At 39.6% G+C, this 14,629-nt stretch overlaps 1 protein-coding gene across 1 annotated transcript in view; it reads left to right on the top strand.

Annotated features, from left to right (window-relative positions):
• The window catches only part of LOC111339421 (uncharacterized), a 30,979-nt gene that overhangs the window by 9,807 nt on the left and 6,543 nt on the right, over positions 1–14,629 (top strand). The window contains exons 14-35 of the mRNA XM_088759313.1: positions 951–1,037; positions 1,229–1,311; positions 2,052–2,145; positions 2,321–2,374; positions 3,204–3,305; positions 3,391–3,519; positions 4,032–4,166; positions 6,213–6,341; positions 6,878–7,012; positions 7,142–7,240; positions 7,886–7,975; positions 8,573–8,632; positions 8,938–9,045; positions 9,593–9,640; positions 9,997–10,056; positions 10,334–10,402; positions 10,888–10,977; positions 11,930–12,013; positions 12,499–12,561; positions 13,140–13,247; positions 14,175–14,264; positions 14,389–14,441. Of these exons, the coding sequence (XP_088615439.1) occupies positions 951–1,037; positions 1,229–1,311; positions 2,052–2,145; positions 2,321–2,374; positions 3,204–3,305; positions 3,391–3,519; positions 4,032–4,166; positions 6,213–6,341; positions 6,878–7,012; positions 7,142–7,240; positions 7,886–7,975; positions 8,573–8,632; positions 8,938–9,045; positions 9,593–9,640; positions 9,997–10,056; positions 10,334–10,402; positions 10,888–10,977; positions 11,930–12,013; positions 12,499–12,561; positions 13,140–13,247; positions 14,175–14,264; positions 14,389–14,441 (1,970 nt within the window). The remainder of the gene's footprint in view (positions 1–950; positions 1,038–1,228; positions 1,312–2,051; positions 2,146–2,320; positions 2,375–3,203; positions 3,306–3,390; positions 3,520–4,031; positions 4,167–6,212; positions 6,342–6,877; positions 7,013–7,141; positions 7,241–7,885; positions 7,976–8,572; positions 8,633–8,937; positions 9,046–9,592; positions 9,641–9,996; positions 10,057–10,333; positions 10,403–10,887; positions 10,978–11,929; positions 12,014–12,498; positions 12,562–13,139; positions 13,248–14,174; positions 14,265–14,388; positions 14,442–14,629) is intronic.

Below are 14,629 nucleotides of genomic sequence, written 5' to 3'. Positions count from 1 at the left end.
ATTATAGGGAGAAGTTACATGTTAATCACTTCTGGGAGTTAAAGGGTTAAATCAGAAAATATCATGGGGAAAAAATATAAAATTTCAAGAGAACACAACTTCCAATTAACAATCATTCGCCTCAGGTTAGGTGAATATCGTCGAATAATCCCCGAGACGAAGTCGACAATATTCACCGAACCTGAGGTGAATAATTGTTTTAGTATAATTTCAGAGCTGAATAACAGAGAAATTTTTAAAATCGTAACACTTTAGTAACATTTATTAACATTTTATTTTAAACACGAAGGCGCGCTATATAAGGAGGTCTTCCCTGTGAAGACCTAGGCTCATTTGTCACTCACCGTTGACGTGTGCGGGTCAAATTTAAATGCTGGTGGACGAACAAAAGGAGCTAATGAGATATCTATTGTTTACTTCCACCAGCATGGTGGCATGAGGTAACGTGCGAACCACCTACTTCGATCTAAAATTTACTGCCACAAATAAAGACAGTTTTCATTGGAGAAAGGAAATACAAATCTCAAGAATTCTTGTATTGTGATGAAGACATAAAACAATTTTGAGGAATGCGCCCGCTTTTCACTGCTTTGGAGCAGCTGTAGCTCAAGCTGACTTGACTCTAAGATTTCTACATCACACGATGGTTGATTGACAAATGGTCCAGTGGGACCCAAGGCTCTTTTTATAGCGCGCCTTCGGGTTTAACATTTTATGTAAACCGCGTGGAGCGGTTTATATAGCGTCATATAAGGAACCGCTTGACCAATCAGATTGCTGGAAACTCTTTGTTCAGCTCTGAAATTATATACTAAATGGGGACTACTGAAAATTTCAAGTAAAATGAAATGAGAGTCTGAATTAATTTTTCTACAGATTTCCAAGTTGATATTTGTTTCTCGGCTAGTATCAGTGATGACATCAGGTGTGAAATATTTTTGCTTTTCTAGGCTAATGTTGTTCTGAAAGAGAAGGAAACATTTATTGAATATCTCCAAAAGCAGCTGAATGAGGCAAAAGGCAAACTAGATTCTGAGGTCAGTAGAAGTCGCTTTTATGCAAAGATTGCAAAACCCACCACCCTAACCTTTGAAAACCGTGAGCATCACTTAAGGGCCTGACAGAAAACCTCCCTATTATAATTAAGTTGGGTTCCCTCATTAAATATTATTTTTATTGTTATTATAACAATCAGAATGAATCAAGGCTTGGCGATTGCTCTTAACAGGTGACTTTAAAGGAAGAATCTAATCAACAAGTTCGAAACCTGCAAAACCAGTTGGAAGAAGAACAGAGACAAGCTCAAAACAGGTTTGTGAGCAGCACTGAATTTTTTTTTACAATTTTGATACATTTCCAATTCGAAAGTTAGTGAGAACTGAGAGAGAAGTATGAACCATTGGATGTAATTTGATTGAACAACAAACACAGTCCTACAGCTCTAGAATTAAAAGAAATGTATTTCCAACACTGTGGAGAGTTAAAATTTCGAACCCAGAGGCCTGATTACAGAAAGGTTTAAAGAAGTTGTAAGCTGGTATAATTATTATTCTCTTTGGAACCATCTAGGTTATCTTATCCGTTTTCACTTTCATGAATGACCACGACAGAGTTTCTCCTTACAACGTCAATTCGATGTCTAGCCTGCAGAGCAGGCGAAGTTTTTTTGCATTTTTTAGTCAAACGGAGGCAAGCGCGAGGCGGCGCGAAGTGCGAGTCACGCGCGAGGGGCAAGAGCGCGAAAAAAAATGAAAAAAGGTTAGTTTTTCGCGCTCCTCCCCGCGCGCGGGACTCGCGCTTCGCGCTCGCCCCAGTGCTTTTCTCCGTTCGCCCGTAAAACGCAAAAAATTACGTCTGTTCTGCAGGCTATACAATATCAAGCAGACAGGTGACGTCACTAAAGAACAATGTCAATCGGGGGATTATTAGTTGATCCAATACGAAATTCTCCGAAGTAAAATCACAAGGAATGTATGGCCGACCGTAAGGGAAATTCCTTATGGATGCGCATGAGACTGTCTTTTGGTTCTGTTACATTTCTTTGTATACAGAGAACTCTCGATCAAAGACCTTGAAAGTAGTCTTCAGCAAAAGAAGGATGACATTGCAAGATTTGAAGAAGAAAGGACGGATCTCATTGCTAAGGTATATTACTAAAAAAGTCAGCACGTGACCCGGAGATTAACTCGTTTTCCATACTCGTTTTCCATACTGGGGTTTTGTCACGCTTACAGAGTACGGCATCACAGTTACCTGGAGAAATTTCATCCTCGGTGAACCAAATTGACAAAAATCTTAGCCACCTATTGTTAAATTTCAGATTGAAGCTGGCGGTGGAGCTGAAACGGTGATTGAACAACTCAAACAAGAAAAGGTATTTTGAAACCGCTGATCACGATAGTGCACAGTTTGGTTGTCATATACGAAATCTAATGTACGACATTGCTCACCATCAAGTTATCTGAGGCTCAGTGGTAGAGCATCACAGTACAATACTAATTCATAAGACCTGGAGTTCGATTCCTTTTTGTTTGTTTTCTTTCAATTCACATACATTACAAAATGGCATGTCTTCCTCGATGCAAATTCTCAGAGTAAACAACAGAAAAACAGGGTTTGACACTAACTTTACAACCTACTAGCCAAGTGGCTAGTGACATCTTAGATGTTGCGACAGTTTCAGTTTGTTTACAAGCCAAACTGGCCAGTGGAAATCGAAAAGCACTGGCCAATGGCTGGTGGGATGGCGTTTAATGTCGATCCCTGGGAAAATGTCCTTTGCTGTTAGAAAAACTTATTCAGGAATGACACTTCTGCCTTTACTCATATAACTTCCAAGATATATTTCTTATGCCTTGGACATGCTGCCAAATTTCTTGTCGACGTTTGGTTCGCCCGTCTGGTTGTCGAAACTTGTTCTCATCCATCTCAAGTTTCCCGCTAAGCGAAGTCAACGATGTGCATTGTCGCACTGAACGCTATATTTATTCGCCTGGTGAGCTCCGTCTGTTTGGGAATTTACGCAAACGTATCCCAATTGATGGAACGTCCTTTAATCTACTTCGTAACTGCGGAATTTTACGACCTTTCCTTGGTTAATGGAATGGTTAATGGAATTTGTAAATTCATGTAATTCAGCCTTACATGACTGCCATATGGATTTAATTAAAGCGCTACTTTACTTTACTTCCTTTACCCTTTAGGAAAGTTATCAGACACGGCTTCAGCAGCTGGAAGCTACGCTACAAACTCAAACACAAGAACATTCGATGAAGATTGAGGAGATGCATAAGCAACAAAAAAAGGTTGAGTATGCATTTCAGATGAGTACTGTAATAGTAAGTAAGTGTTTATTTCATGTATTTGTGTCTGTCGTTTATAATCGTACAGGTCGAGGAAGAGTTGGCAAGAGAAAAAGACAACACAGCCAAACTTGAGAACACAGTGACAGATCTTACATCACAGTGTACGATTTCGTTACAACAAATGGAGGAGTTCAGAAAGGAAGTTAAAGAAAAAGTGAGTGATACACTGTTTGGTAGTAAAATCACAGCAGAGTGATTGGTTTCATAGAAAGTTAAGTCGTCACGTTAGGTGTCCACTTGTTGATACAAGTTAGCAGCTTTAAGCAAAGGCCTAAGTTGTAATTAAAACAAGTTGTTAGAACATGTTTACCACATGTTTAAACCTGAGTGTTACTGTCGATGTAGACAATCTCAGAAGGTGATGTTATGGTCGGTGTCTTCTGTTGTGCCAGTTTCTTTGTGAAAAAAAAAATAGAATAATTATCTGTTGTCTCACGATGCGGTCACTTTAGACTCCATACTTAGTAAGTCGTCATCTGCCGATAAGGTCGACAAATAACGCTTTACCTCTTGAAGCATTTTACTGTACTTAGCTGAGAGTGGCACATTACGTTTAGCTTGCTGATAACATGGGAAGTGACAGCATCTCGAGACAAACGATGTTACTTGAAATATGAGTAATCACAAGATTTTGATTGAGTCCAATCATTCTTGTATTCTGTTTAGAGCGAAAGCCTTGTGGCTCTCGAAGCCGCCAAGGCCGCTGAAAAGTCTGTCTTGGATGAACAAGTGCGATCCTCTCAGGAGACTTTACAGGAGAAGCTCAAGGAACTGAGTGCCCTTCAACAGCAGAATGTGAAGGTATTTTGACTAGAAAACATCATTTGTGCTGGCTTTTGAGCAATGACAGAATTTTCGGTGGAGTAACTGTAAGCGCGCTGTTCTCCGGGTCGAGAGTTCCTGGTACGAGATCTGGCCGGGTCGTTATGATCTCGAGCAGGATTGGGCAGGATTTGTTACTCTCACAGTGCCTCTCCGGCCCAGGCCTCGGTCGTCCGAAGAGTGCATAAGCAATACTTATAGTCACTCCATGCCTCAGAAACTTGGATGAGCTCAGACTGGATGGGCAACTTGGCTCGAGTGCAACCGTTTTTTTAGTGGTTCATACCTCCAATCTGGCTCAAAAGGCTCAGCTTGGACCCATGATAAGGTGATTGCGTTGTATTCGTGGGCACGCCCTTGAAAGGCTCAGCTTAGACCCGTGACTAAGGTCGTTGTGTTGTATTCGTGGGCACGCCCTGGAGATCCAGCTTAGATCCGTGACATAGGTCATTTTGTTCTATTCTTGGGCGGGACAATTGACGCAGTTTTCTCAAATCATTAATTATTAATACGGTTAGAAGCCGATCGAAGTGCTCCATTTCGGTCAGGGGCATGTATCTTGATACCCAATGAAAATCTAGATCAACGTTGCCCCGTTTAGTTAAAAAACTGATGAAAACACTGATCAAGACACTTGAATTTTAATTGGCAACCTCAATTACCATACAGTCAATTATTCACAACCGTACCTCGATAACTTAGTCACAACGTGAAAATTACAATTCCGGAAAGTTCCCTCGTGGAACGCAACATTAAAATAAAGAAATTAATGGCTTTTCATCCTCTTGTTTACAAGTTTCCCTTTTGGAAGTACTTAACACAACATTTGGACCCAGCAAATAAGATACCTTTCCTTTATTTTCCTCACTGGGTTTCTCGTACTGTAATAAAGCGTTGGACCGATGCCCTGTTCGCTCACGTATAAGCTTTTCTCCTTGGCTGCTTTATTGTCTGATATAAATGTTCACCATAACAGGACAGCGACTTTTACTTCAGTTGGACGATCAATAAGCATAATAGTTTCTATAAAAGTTTTAATTCTTTGGTGAAAAATTGCCAGCAAGTGTGTTAAAAGTTACAGCTGCCGCCAGCAGCAGGCTGTTATTTGAACCCTGAAGATAATACCGGAAAACGTTGTAGATCAGTGTATTCAATCATAATTGCTTATAGGGCTGATGGCTGACCTACCATTCAGGTTAATAAAAAAAGAGTAATAATAATCGATTGCCACTGCCATCCACCAAAAAAAAATTGTTACGTTTTTAAAGCTTCCCACTTTTAAAGATTCCCGCTTTTAAAGATTCCCCGTTTTAAAGGTTCCCGCTTTTAAAGATTCACCATCTTAAAGCTTCCCGCTTTTAAAGATTCCCCATTTTAAAGATTCCCGCTTTTAGCCGAGATTTACCGTTTCATAGATTCTCCATTTTAAAGTACCCCGCTTTTAAAGATTTTCCGTTTTAAATATTGCCGCTTTTAAAGATTCTCCATTTTAGAGATTCCTGCTTTTAAAGATTCCCCATTTTAAAGATTTCTCGTTCCCCATTCCCCATTCCCCATTCCTCATTCCCCATTCCTCATTCCTCCATTCCCCCTACCCCCATTCCCCATTCCCCCATCCCCCATTCCCTCTTCCTCCATTCTCCGTTTCTTGTCTTAAAGATAGCCTTCAAAATACAGGCAGAGACTTGCATGAGCTATTTACCATTCCCACAGGGAATACATTGTTTTTGCATGCTTTATGGCATTGTATTTTTAAGGCGCGATTGAGAAGTCATGTCAAAAACGAGTGCGCGCGTTCCATCAGGGGTTCCAAACACCTCGAAACAATAAAAGCACGAGGCCTGCGGCCTCGTGCTTTCATCTGTTTCTCGGTGTCTGGAACCCCTGATGGAACGCGCGCACTCGTTTTTGACATATTACGTGAAGCAGTTTATGTGTACAAGTTATGTTCATATTTTATTTGTAAACTGTCGTTGATCTTGTGGGTATCATTGGTAACATCGGATTCTCATCTATTTTTCAAAGTTGAAAGAAGATTATGACAGCATAAGGGAAAGCCACACAAAACTTGAAATCCAAGCGAAGACCTTAGAAATGGAACTGGAAAATCATGCAAAGAGGGCAGCACAGCTTGAAACTGAAGTGAAGGGAAAGGTATTGAATCAGAGCGTTTTTGGATTGACTGTCGTAAAACTAAAACCGGAAAGAGCTCCATATAACCCCTTATATTAATTATGCATTCATTTCATAAAGACTAACTATAAAGATTTCTTTGCAACACTCTATGCATAATTAATGTATGGGGTTATGTGGAACTCTTGCCTTAAAACCAAAGTAATTACAACGTCCAATCAGAAATAGGGAAACACCTTGAAGAGCCAATAAGAACTCAAAGTAAAAACAAGCAAACCACCTAAAAGCAAGAAAACGCGGGCGACCAAGTCTTAATTGGTTTTAGTTCTGTATTTGCCTGTCCACATGCCCTCCCTATTAGCCCTATAGTATGCGCGTTTCTACTGCGCTCGTGGGAAGATTGGAGACCAGTCTGGAAGATAGAGGTTTGCCGGGGGTCTGGCACTAATGAGGAGGGCTTGATCCCTTGCAGATCTGTCGCCGGCCCGTGTTGCTAAGGGCCTCATACATCGATACATCCGTGGGTACGTCTGGTGATAGTTTTTATTTTTCTCTAGGTTGAGGTAATGACATTGTTACAACAAGAGAAAGCGTCCGAGAAAAGCACCTTGGAAAAACAGATCGATGATGCGCAGCAGTCCTTGAGCAAAAAGGAAAAAGAAATTTTGGTTTTAAGAGGAGAATTGCAAGAGGTAATTGGCTTGTTTCGACATCTTCTAAAGTAGAAAAAATGTGAGAAATTGTTTATCACAAATCAGACAAATTGTTAGACTCAAATTGCAATGTTCTTACGGAAATATCCCTCTCTTTTTATTTTGAAGTCTAAGGAAAAATCTGCAGAGAGCATCAAATCTTTGGAGATTGAAAAGGAGCAACTGTCATTAAATTTGACATCTACCAAGACTTTACTAGAAGAAAAGGTTTGTACTACGATAAGTGTCGACTCTTTAAAATGCAGAGAACGAGATTCTAAGGGCCGGGAGAGCAAAAAAAAAACTTCTTGTATGAAGGGGAATTATTTTTGACGATGCGGTGTCTTTATGAAATATCAGACGGTATTAAAAAGTTTCTTTAGAATATAAACAGCTTTTACCAAAGGAGGGAGAATCAATAAAGACTCTATTCTTGACGCGCAAACAAGTTTCACGGTTATAGAGACCTTTGAGCGCTAGAATGCTTATTTAGCCTCCAGGCTTTCGCTAGAATATCGGAGTTATTGATTTAATGCACATTCTCCATGCTGTTCTTCATACATTTCCTAAGGTGCTGAAAAGGAGAATTTGTTTTACAATCATGAGCTTCTTAAGTTGGTGGTCATTTCCTTTATACTTGCGACCCTAATGAGTGATTCAGAGGTGGCATTGTAAAGAGAAATTGGGCACCAGTCATTCTCAGCCACCAAACGGTTAAGACGATGGGCCACGTCGAATTTCACGCTGTGTCCGTGTTTGGAACAGCGTTTGGCTTTGCACGACGACAGGAAATGGCGTGCAAGATTTTAGGTAGCTTACATTTTACAACGCATATTTTACTGATAAGGTTTTTTTTAAAATTTTGTTGTCTAGGAGAAACTTATTTCCAATTTGGGATCTGAACAGCAAGATGCAAGAAAGGAAATTGTTTCGTTAAAGGAACAGTTAGCTTCTACTTCGCAAGTAAGTTTAAGTGGTTTACGAGGTTCTTCTTACAGCTTGACTTGTATAACTTACTGAGAGCAGTTTTCAATCGAGCTTCGAAATGCAAAACCAAAGTACTCACAACAACCAATCAGAACAAAGGTTGACGTCATCACAAGCCAACGGTGACTCATAGTGAAAACAAGCAACCTGCTTAAAGTGCGGGAAAATTCGAATGACCAAGTTTCGATTGTGTTTAGTTTTGCATCTGATTGATTGAGAGGATGGCGCGATATTTCTGGACCAGTCACGGAGCAAAGTTAATTTTAACCAAAGCAATCGTGGTTTACTTTCGACACTTAATTGACTTTTGCTCTGATGCTAGTTTAGTTTGCTTTTCGTTTACTGTCTGCGTTCTGTAAATGATCGTGAAAACTCACTCCACCTTCTCAGCTAGTCTACTGGAGCTATCCGTGCTTCGGCCAGGTTGCTCGCTTTCAATTTGACTTTTTTCCTTGAGAACTTTCAGTTTGGCGCTTCACAACACTCTTTTGAAATGCGATCTCTTTGCTATGTCAATGCATTGCGTTCTGCTGAAACCATTTATTTTATTGATTGCTGCTATCATTACGACAGTCCCTAAAGGAGAAGACTGATCAGATGGAAAGTACGAATAAACATTACATGCAAGAAAAGGTTAGCTCAATTTTTTTTTTTTGTATGTTTTGCCCAGCTCCTAACATGTGGCTTCGTATCTAATTGGTAGAAACACCCAACTAATATCGGGGAAAGGGGGGGAAGGCAATAACTTTCGTTGAAGTAAACTCGTGGGGATCAATTCAGCTCTTGTTGTTTTATGGGATGAGTTTTCCATGCGGAGCAAATGCCCTGTTTTTAAGTCGCAAGTTTGCGCCTTTTCTGCGGCCATCTACCAAGATAGGTAGGGCTTACCAGTAAATGGAAAGTCTAATTATCTGCTGGTTTTATTTGTTGTTTTTCAGCAAGCTCTAGAGGCTAAACTGTCAGAATTGGATGCGTCCAGCAAGAACCAAGTCTCAGAGTTAATGCAAATGCTAAAGAATGTAAAGGACAAGTTAAAAGAAAAAGAGGTATTACGAGAAATTTGATGAGGTGAAGAGAACATCTAATGAAGTTAAGAGCGCTTTTGGACAAAGTTTCGTATCGTATTATCTTTCTTCGCGTAAACGACACCCGAATCTAGCCTTATCTTTTTCTTCCAGAATTTGTAAATGGGTACAATTAAAGGTAGTTGGATGAAGCCAAGGAAGCCAAGGAAGGACGTTTGGATACTAGCCAATGAAGAGCCAGCATTTTGAACCACGTGCTAATCCTGTAATATGATTGGTGGAGACCTACCACTTGGTACAAAATACTGGCTCTTGATTGGCTAGTGTCCAAACGTCCCTCCCAAACTACTGGTGGAAACCTATAAAATACTTGCAGTAACTGGAACTGAGAACCATCATTCCATCCTGAAGGAGTAGTGAAACTTCAAACCTTGGCAACTAAAGTGAATTTCCAGCACAATTTTTTCAAAGGTATAACGTAGTTCATATTCTGGTGGAAATGTCGGAGATAACACCATGTTCAAGACGAAGCAAGGTTCGACAAGCATCTTTGTGTCTTTGTTTTCAGGAAATGTGTGACAAGCAAGTCACAGAATGCCAACAGCTTCAGTCAAAGGTTAGCCCTTTGTCTACATGAACCAGTTTTATCGATAGTTCAACGGGAACATTTCTCTTACCCGCTTCTTTTAATGTTAGTGGGGAGAACTGAGTCCTTTATCAAGTGAAATAATCTTATTACACTACCTGGTGGTCAATGTTTTTCGCTATTAGTTTTTTTCATACTCTCCTTTACTTAAAGAAATCACTTGGGGAGAGGAGAAGGAGCACACGTGTTTCCAATCCTATACTGATCAAACTTCACTGACAAAAACTTAAAATAAATTCTTTAAGACTTTGCTTTGTATTGTTGAAACATCATATACTAAAGAGATTTGTCTAGAAGATAAGAATTTTTATTACTTTCCCCATCAGATTCAACAAATTGAGCAGGAAAAATCATCTGTCGATGAAGCCATGAAAGAACAGGGGAAGGTTCGTTTGTTTTGCTCTAATCCTTCTAACTCCTAGAAGTGATCAACATGTAACTCCTTCCGATTAGATCCATGCATTTTCCAGCAAACGGGTAATGAGAATGTTAAAAAAATCAGGTCGAAGTTGTTATCTTGATCTAACTCCAAATTCTCTAAACTAATTTACAAGGAAAAGTTTAGCCGCTAGAGTGGACAATTAAGTGAACTCTGCGTGTGTGTTTGTTTTCAAGTTGCTTCCTGTTCGGCTCACTTTTTATTTTATTTTTATTTCGCAACAGGCTCATCAGGAACGGCTAACAGTTCTAGAAACTGAGCACACTGTCAAGGAATCAAAGCTACATGAACAAGTAAATATTACTGGAATTAATAATTTGAGAAAATGTGAAACTAGGTTTGATTGATTGCTTAGCATTTGAAATGCTTCTTATCAAGAAGCTCCAACCGAAGTTGAACGTGCAAGCGGATTCCCATACGTGCAAGACTATTTGTTCAGTTTTTAGTTATTTATTGTTTTAAACGGTTCAATCAGGACCTATTGTTATTTTAGTATTTAAGCCTCTTAAACTTATGATTCTTCTTGAATTGATAATGGCGTTATGTTAACGTCGAAACGTCGTCGATTAACTTTGTCTCAGCCTTTTGTAAAATGTATCTTAATGGTTTTAGAAATATTTTTTATCCCCATCTTTTATCGTCGAATAATTTATTATTAATCTAAAAATATACTTCTCTCAGAGACTACCACATATTTCATAAATGACAAATGAGCATAAGTAGTTTTAAGAAATAGAAATTCATTGCCTAATTCAATTTCATTTTGTGTGTGGAAAAGATTGCTGAACAAGAAAAAAGTGTCAGTGAGCTGCACAAATCTCTTGAGCAAAAGGATGAACGAATGAACGGAATGCAAAGGAAAATCGAGGTAATTAACTCGGTTAGGTATGTAAAGCAGTTGCAATGGTGTTCACAGTGGATGAAAAAATACAACAAGTTGTGAGAACTGAAAGCACATTCTCGAAAGGGAACCAAGTGCCTAAAAAGCCTTCCTAACCAAGATGTCTTTCGAATTTTTGTCTCATCCGTTTGGACGACACTGTGGTGCGAATTCTAAGAAAGTATTTCGAATTGAATGTCATAAAACTAAAACAAAAGTAATGAAAACGACTTCATGTACTTAGAAGCCATAGTAGGAACCGATGAGAACACAATGTTGAAATGAGCAAGATCGCCCGCAGCGCGCGAAAAACGCAAGTGGTGAAATTAAAACGCAAGTGGTGAAATTTCTATCGCCGGTGTCGGGGACTGGGGCACACATTACGCTATTATGTAATCGTTGACCACAAAGATATGCTAATTAACCGGAAAGTACCCTCCCAATTATTTGTCAACCCGAGGCGATGTGATTTTCTGATAGCTTTTGACCGTGATCGTGCTAAGACCTTGCAAAACCTGTGACTATTCATTAAAGTAAGTGACAAAAATGATCAAATCTGTGACCTTGGATACTGGATACTGGATGCTGACTCCAGCGACCGGAGAATTCCAAGAAATTTGTTTAAATCTTGCATCTGATTTATTGGGAGAAATGCCGAAGCATCTAGTGAAGTAAAACCAATTCATCCGGATTACTTTCGACTCTTAAAAGCACAGCTATTTCAATTGCTTTTGAAGCTTCATTGTTATAAGTTCAATTACGATTCACTGATTTAGTTGTTTACCAAGGTCTTCATACACCGTGTACAGTTGTTTTTCACGGATCAAATTCCTAAAAAAATCAATAAAATGGGTAACACTTTAATTATTGTGACGGCGGCTAATGGATTATTTAGGTTTAAGTGTTACGTGAGATAAATTTTCTAAATTACTCATTGCAGGTTCTGGAGGAGGAGTTGAGAAAGGAATGCGAAAGTTGCAAGAACTACGAAGCTCAGCTCTGTAAACTGCAAACTGCTTCCAAGGTAAACGGTCAGGAACAACCCTTTCCTCCGTGATGACTTGAGTTTTGAGGAATGGCCTCAAAACTCTTTAATATATGTCTATGGTAGTAGAGTTGAGTCAAGAAGTCAAGGATGTAGCAAAGAAGAAACTACCCACCCCACCCCACCCCTCCCCTCCTTCTTGAGAAATTGTAGTATTTACAACAATCTACAATGACCTTACATATTATCGGACCACACCCCACCCCTCCCTAGTTGAAACTCCTGCTTTCACTCTTGGGAGTAACTTTAGCAGACATTAGCCCTGATACATCATCGCACCTTTAAAATTTGCTGTGTTGCTTAGCAGTAGATCTTTACGTGACGCTTATGAGAGGAATGAACCGAGCAACAGATGGGATGACATGAGAAAATAATTGCCTTATTGCCCACGTATGGCTTTTATATTTACATCGTGGTGTTTTTCAATGTTCTCGAGCTAATTGTGTGATGGACTGTTTTTTCAGGAGGCACAAGAGAAAATTAGCCGGCTCGAGAAGGATCAGGAAGACGCGCGGAGTGACATTAAGGTAGTCTGTCGTTTTGGAAGTCAGACGTTAACAGTGGTGGATCCACGGGAGGGGCACCGGGGGGCATCGGGGGCCCCGAGGCCCCCTTATTTTGGTAAAAAATAAACGTAGAGAGAAGAAAAGCCGGTAGGTGAACACACACAAACAAACCCCCCCCCCCCCACCCTCCCCTGGATACCCTAGATCCGCCACTGGTCAAGGTTATCTTTTGTTGGTTAGGCGTGGATTTAGACGTTGAGCAATAGTTGTCATGTCAACACTAGGCTCACTTAGTTCATATAGTTCTTAAATCATGAATTGCCCATCCAATAAAAATTGGTCTAGAACTAAAAGTAAAGGTTTTGTTTGGAAATAACATAGTGTATGAACCAGCTTCCAGGTCGGTTATTTGTCAAATTCATAAGGAATTTGTTTTGCCATAATGTGTCTTCTTCAATCGTGTTAGAAACTGAAATCTCACTGAGACATTCGCCTTTTTTTTTTTATTGAAAACAATTAATGCAGTTTACCTTGCATAGCTTTATAGAGAGTTTCTTGTAAGTTTAAAACTTGACGGGTCGCGTATTTGTCTTTACCAGGAACTTCAGAACCAGGTTGCAGCAGGAGACGAGGAACTTGGACAATTCAAAAGGCAGGCAGAAGAAACTGAGAGTGATTTGAGACAGACTGTGGAACAACTCAATGAAGTGAGTTCTAACCAGTGCTTTTAGTGCAAGTTTTAATCGAGTGTCTAAACCAATCCCAATACCTCTCTTGGCTCTGTGATTGGTCCAGAAATCTCACATCATCCTTTCAACCAATCGGATACAAACTGAAAACAAATCGCGACTTGGTCACCCGTGTTTTCCCGCGCTTCAGCTAGCTTTGCCATCCACGTTTCCCGCGCTTCGGCTAGCTTTGCAATTTGCGTTTTCCCGCGCTAAACGCAGACTACGTCTACTCCGAATTCTTATTGGTTCGTTGTGATACTGATCTTCCTCTCGATTGGATTTGTTTGGGTTTTACGACACTCACCTTAGATATTTAGCTCCATAAACTAACTAAATTATCAAACGACATAACCATTACGAACCCCATTCAGACCATGATGCTACCTTATTGATACGAATCGTATAATTGAATAAAATCTCGCATTCTGACTGGTTAAAGAAGCGAGGTATTAAGCGTGGAATTGCGAGTTGAAAACGAGGCTAAGTGATATTGTAATCATCTCTTGTTTCGCGCTTAGGATAAAAGCATAGTTAAAGTAAACAATGCTGTTGCTGTTTTCTTTTATTTCTTATTTTTATTCAATTATGAGATTCAAGGAAAATCTATAACATGACTCGTGAATTCTGCGTTGAATTGCACTTGAAAACCGATATCGCGGTCATCGCCTTGCGTTTCGTGCGATATCGGTTTTCGCGTGTAATTCAAGACAGAATTCGCTCGTCAGGTAATGGATGTTCCCATAGAATTCTCAAATAGCCGTAAGTATGAAAAAACAAGTCAGTTTACATTTCTTGCGTGGAAAATGTGAAAATCACTTGAAACTTTTTCTTGCATTTGTCAAAGATTGCCTTTTTCCCGAACCTTTTTTAATAATTCTAGTCTTTTACACTTGCTCTTGTCAGGCTAAGAATGCCTTAGAAACTCAAGTTTTAAATCTGGACGGCGATCTTAAAGCTTCAAGAGAACTAACACAGAAGACCAAGGAGGAAAGAGTATGTAGTTCAAACTGTGATACACTGCTCTTCGAGTTAATGTAAACGTTTGGTTTTTATTTATTTTAAGGTCTGGAGTAAACTCACAGTGATGTCCATAACACTTTAAACCATTGTTTTGTAGGATTCCTTTGAGCAAGAATTAGAAAGTCAGAGAGATGCTTTCAATGGACTGAGGTAACAAACTGCACAGTCGTTTGTTTAGCGGCTTTATTTAGTTGTATCGTTATTTTTATTTCGAACAATTTCAATTGAGTATCTTAAAACGAAAACTTTAGTAAGTTAGTACGTCATCTCGAATGAGAAATGAGTACTCAAGCGAAAAACAATCAAACCGGCTAAAGCGCGGGAAAAGTCCAGTGACT

Source organism: Stylophora pistillata, chromosome 5 (assembly GCF_964205215.1).
Source record: "Stylophora pistillata chromosome 5, jaStyPist1.2, whole genome shotgun sequence".
Taxonomy (NCBI): Eukaryota; Metazoa; Cnidaria; class Anthozoa; order Scleractinia; family Pocilloporidae; genus Stylophora; species Stylophora pistillata.
Note: the sequence above shows the minus strand (reverse complement) of the source record. Positions and strands in the feature narration are given on the sequence as shown.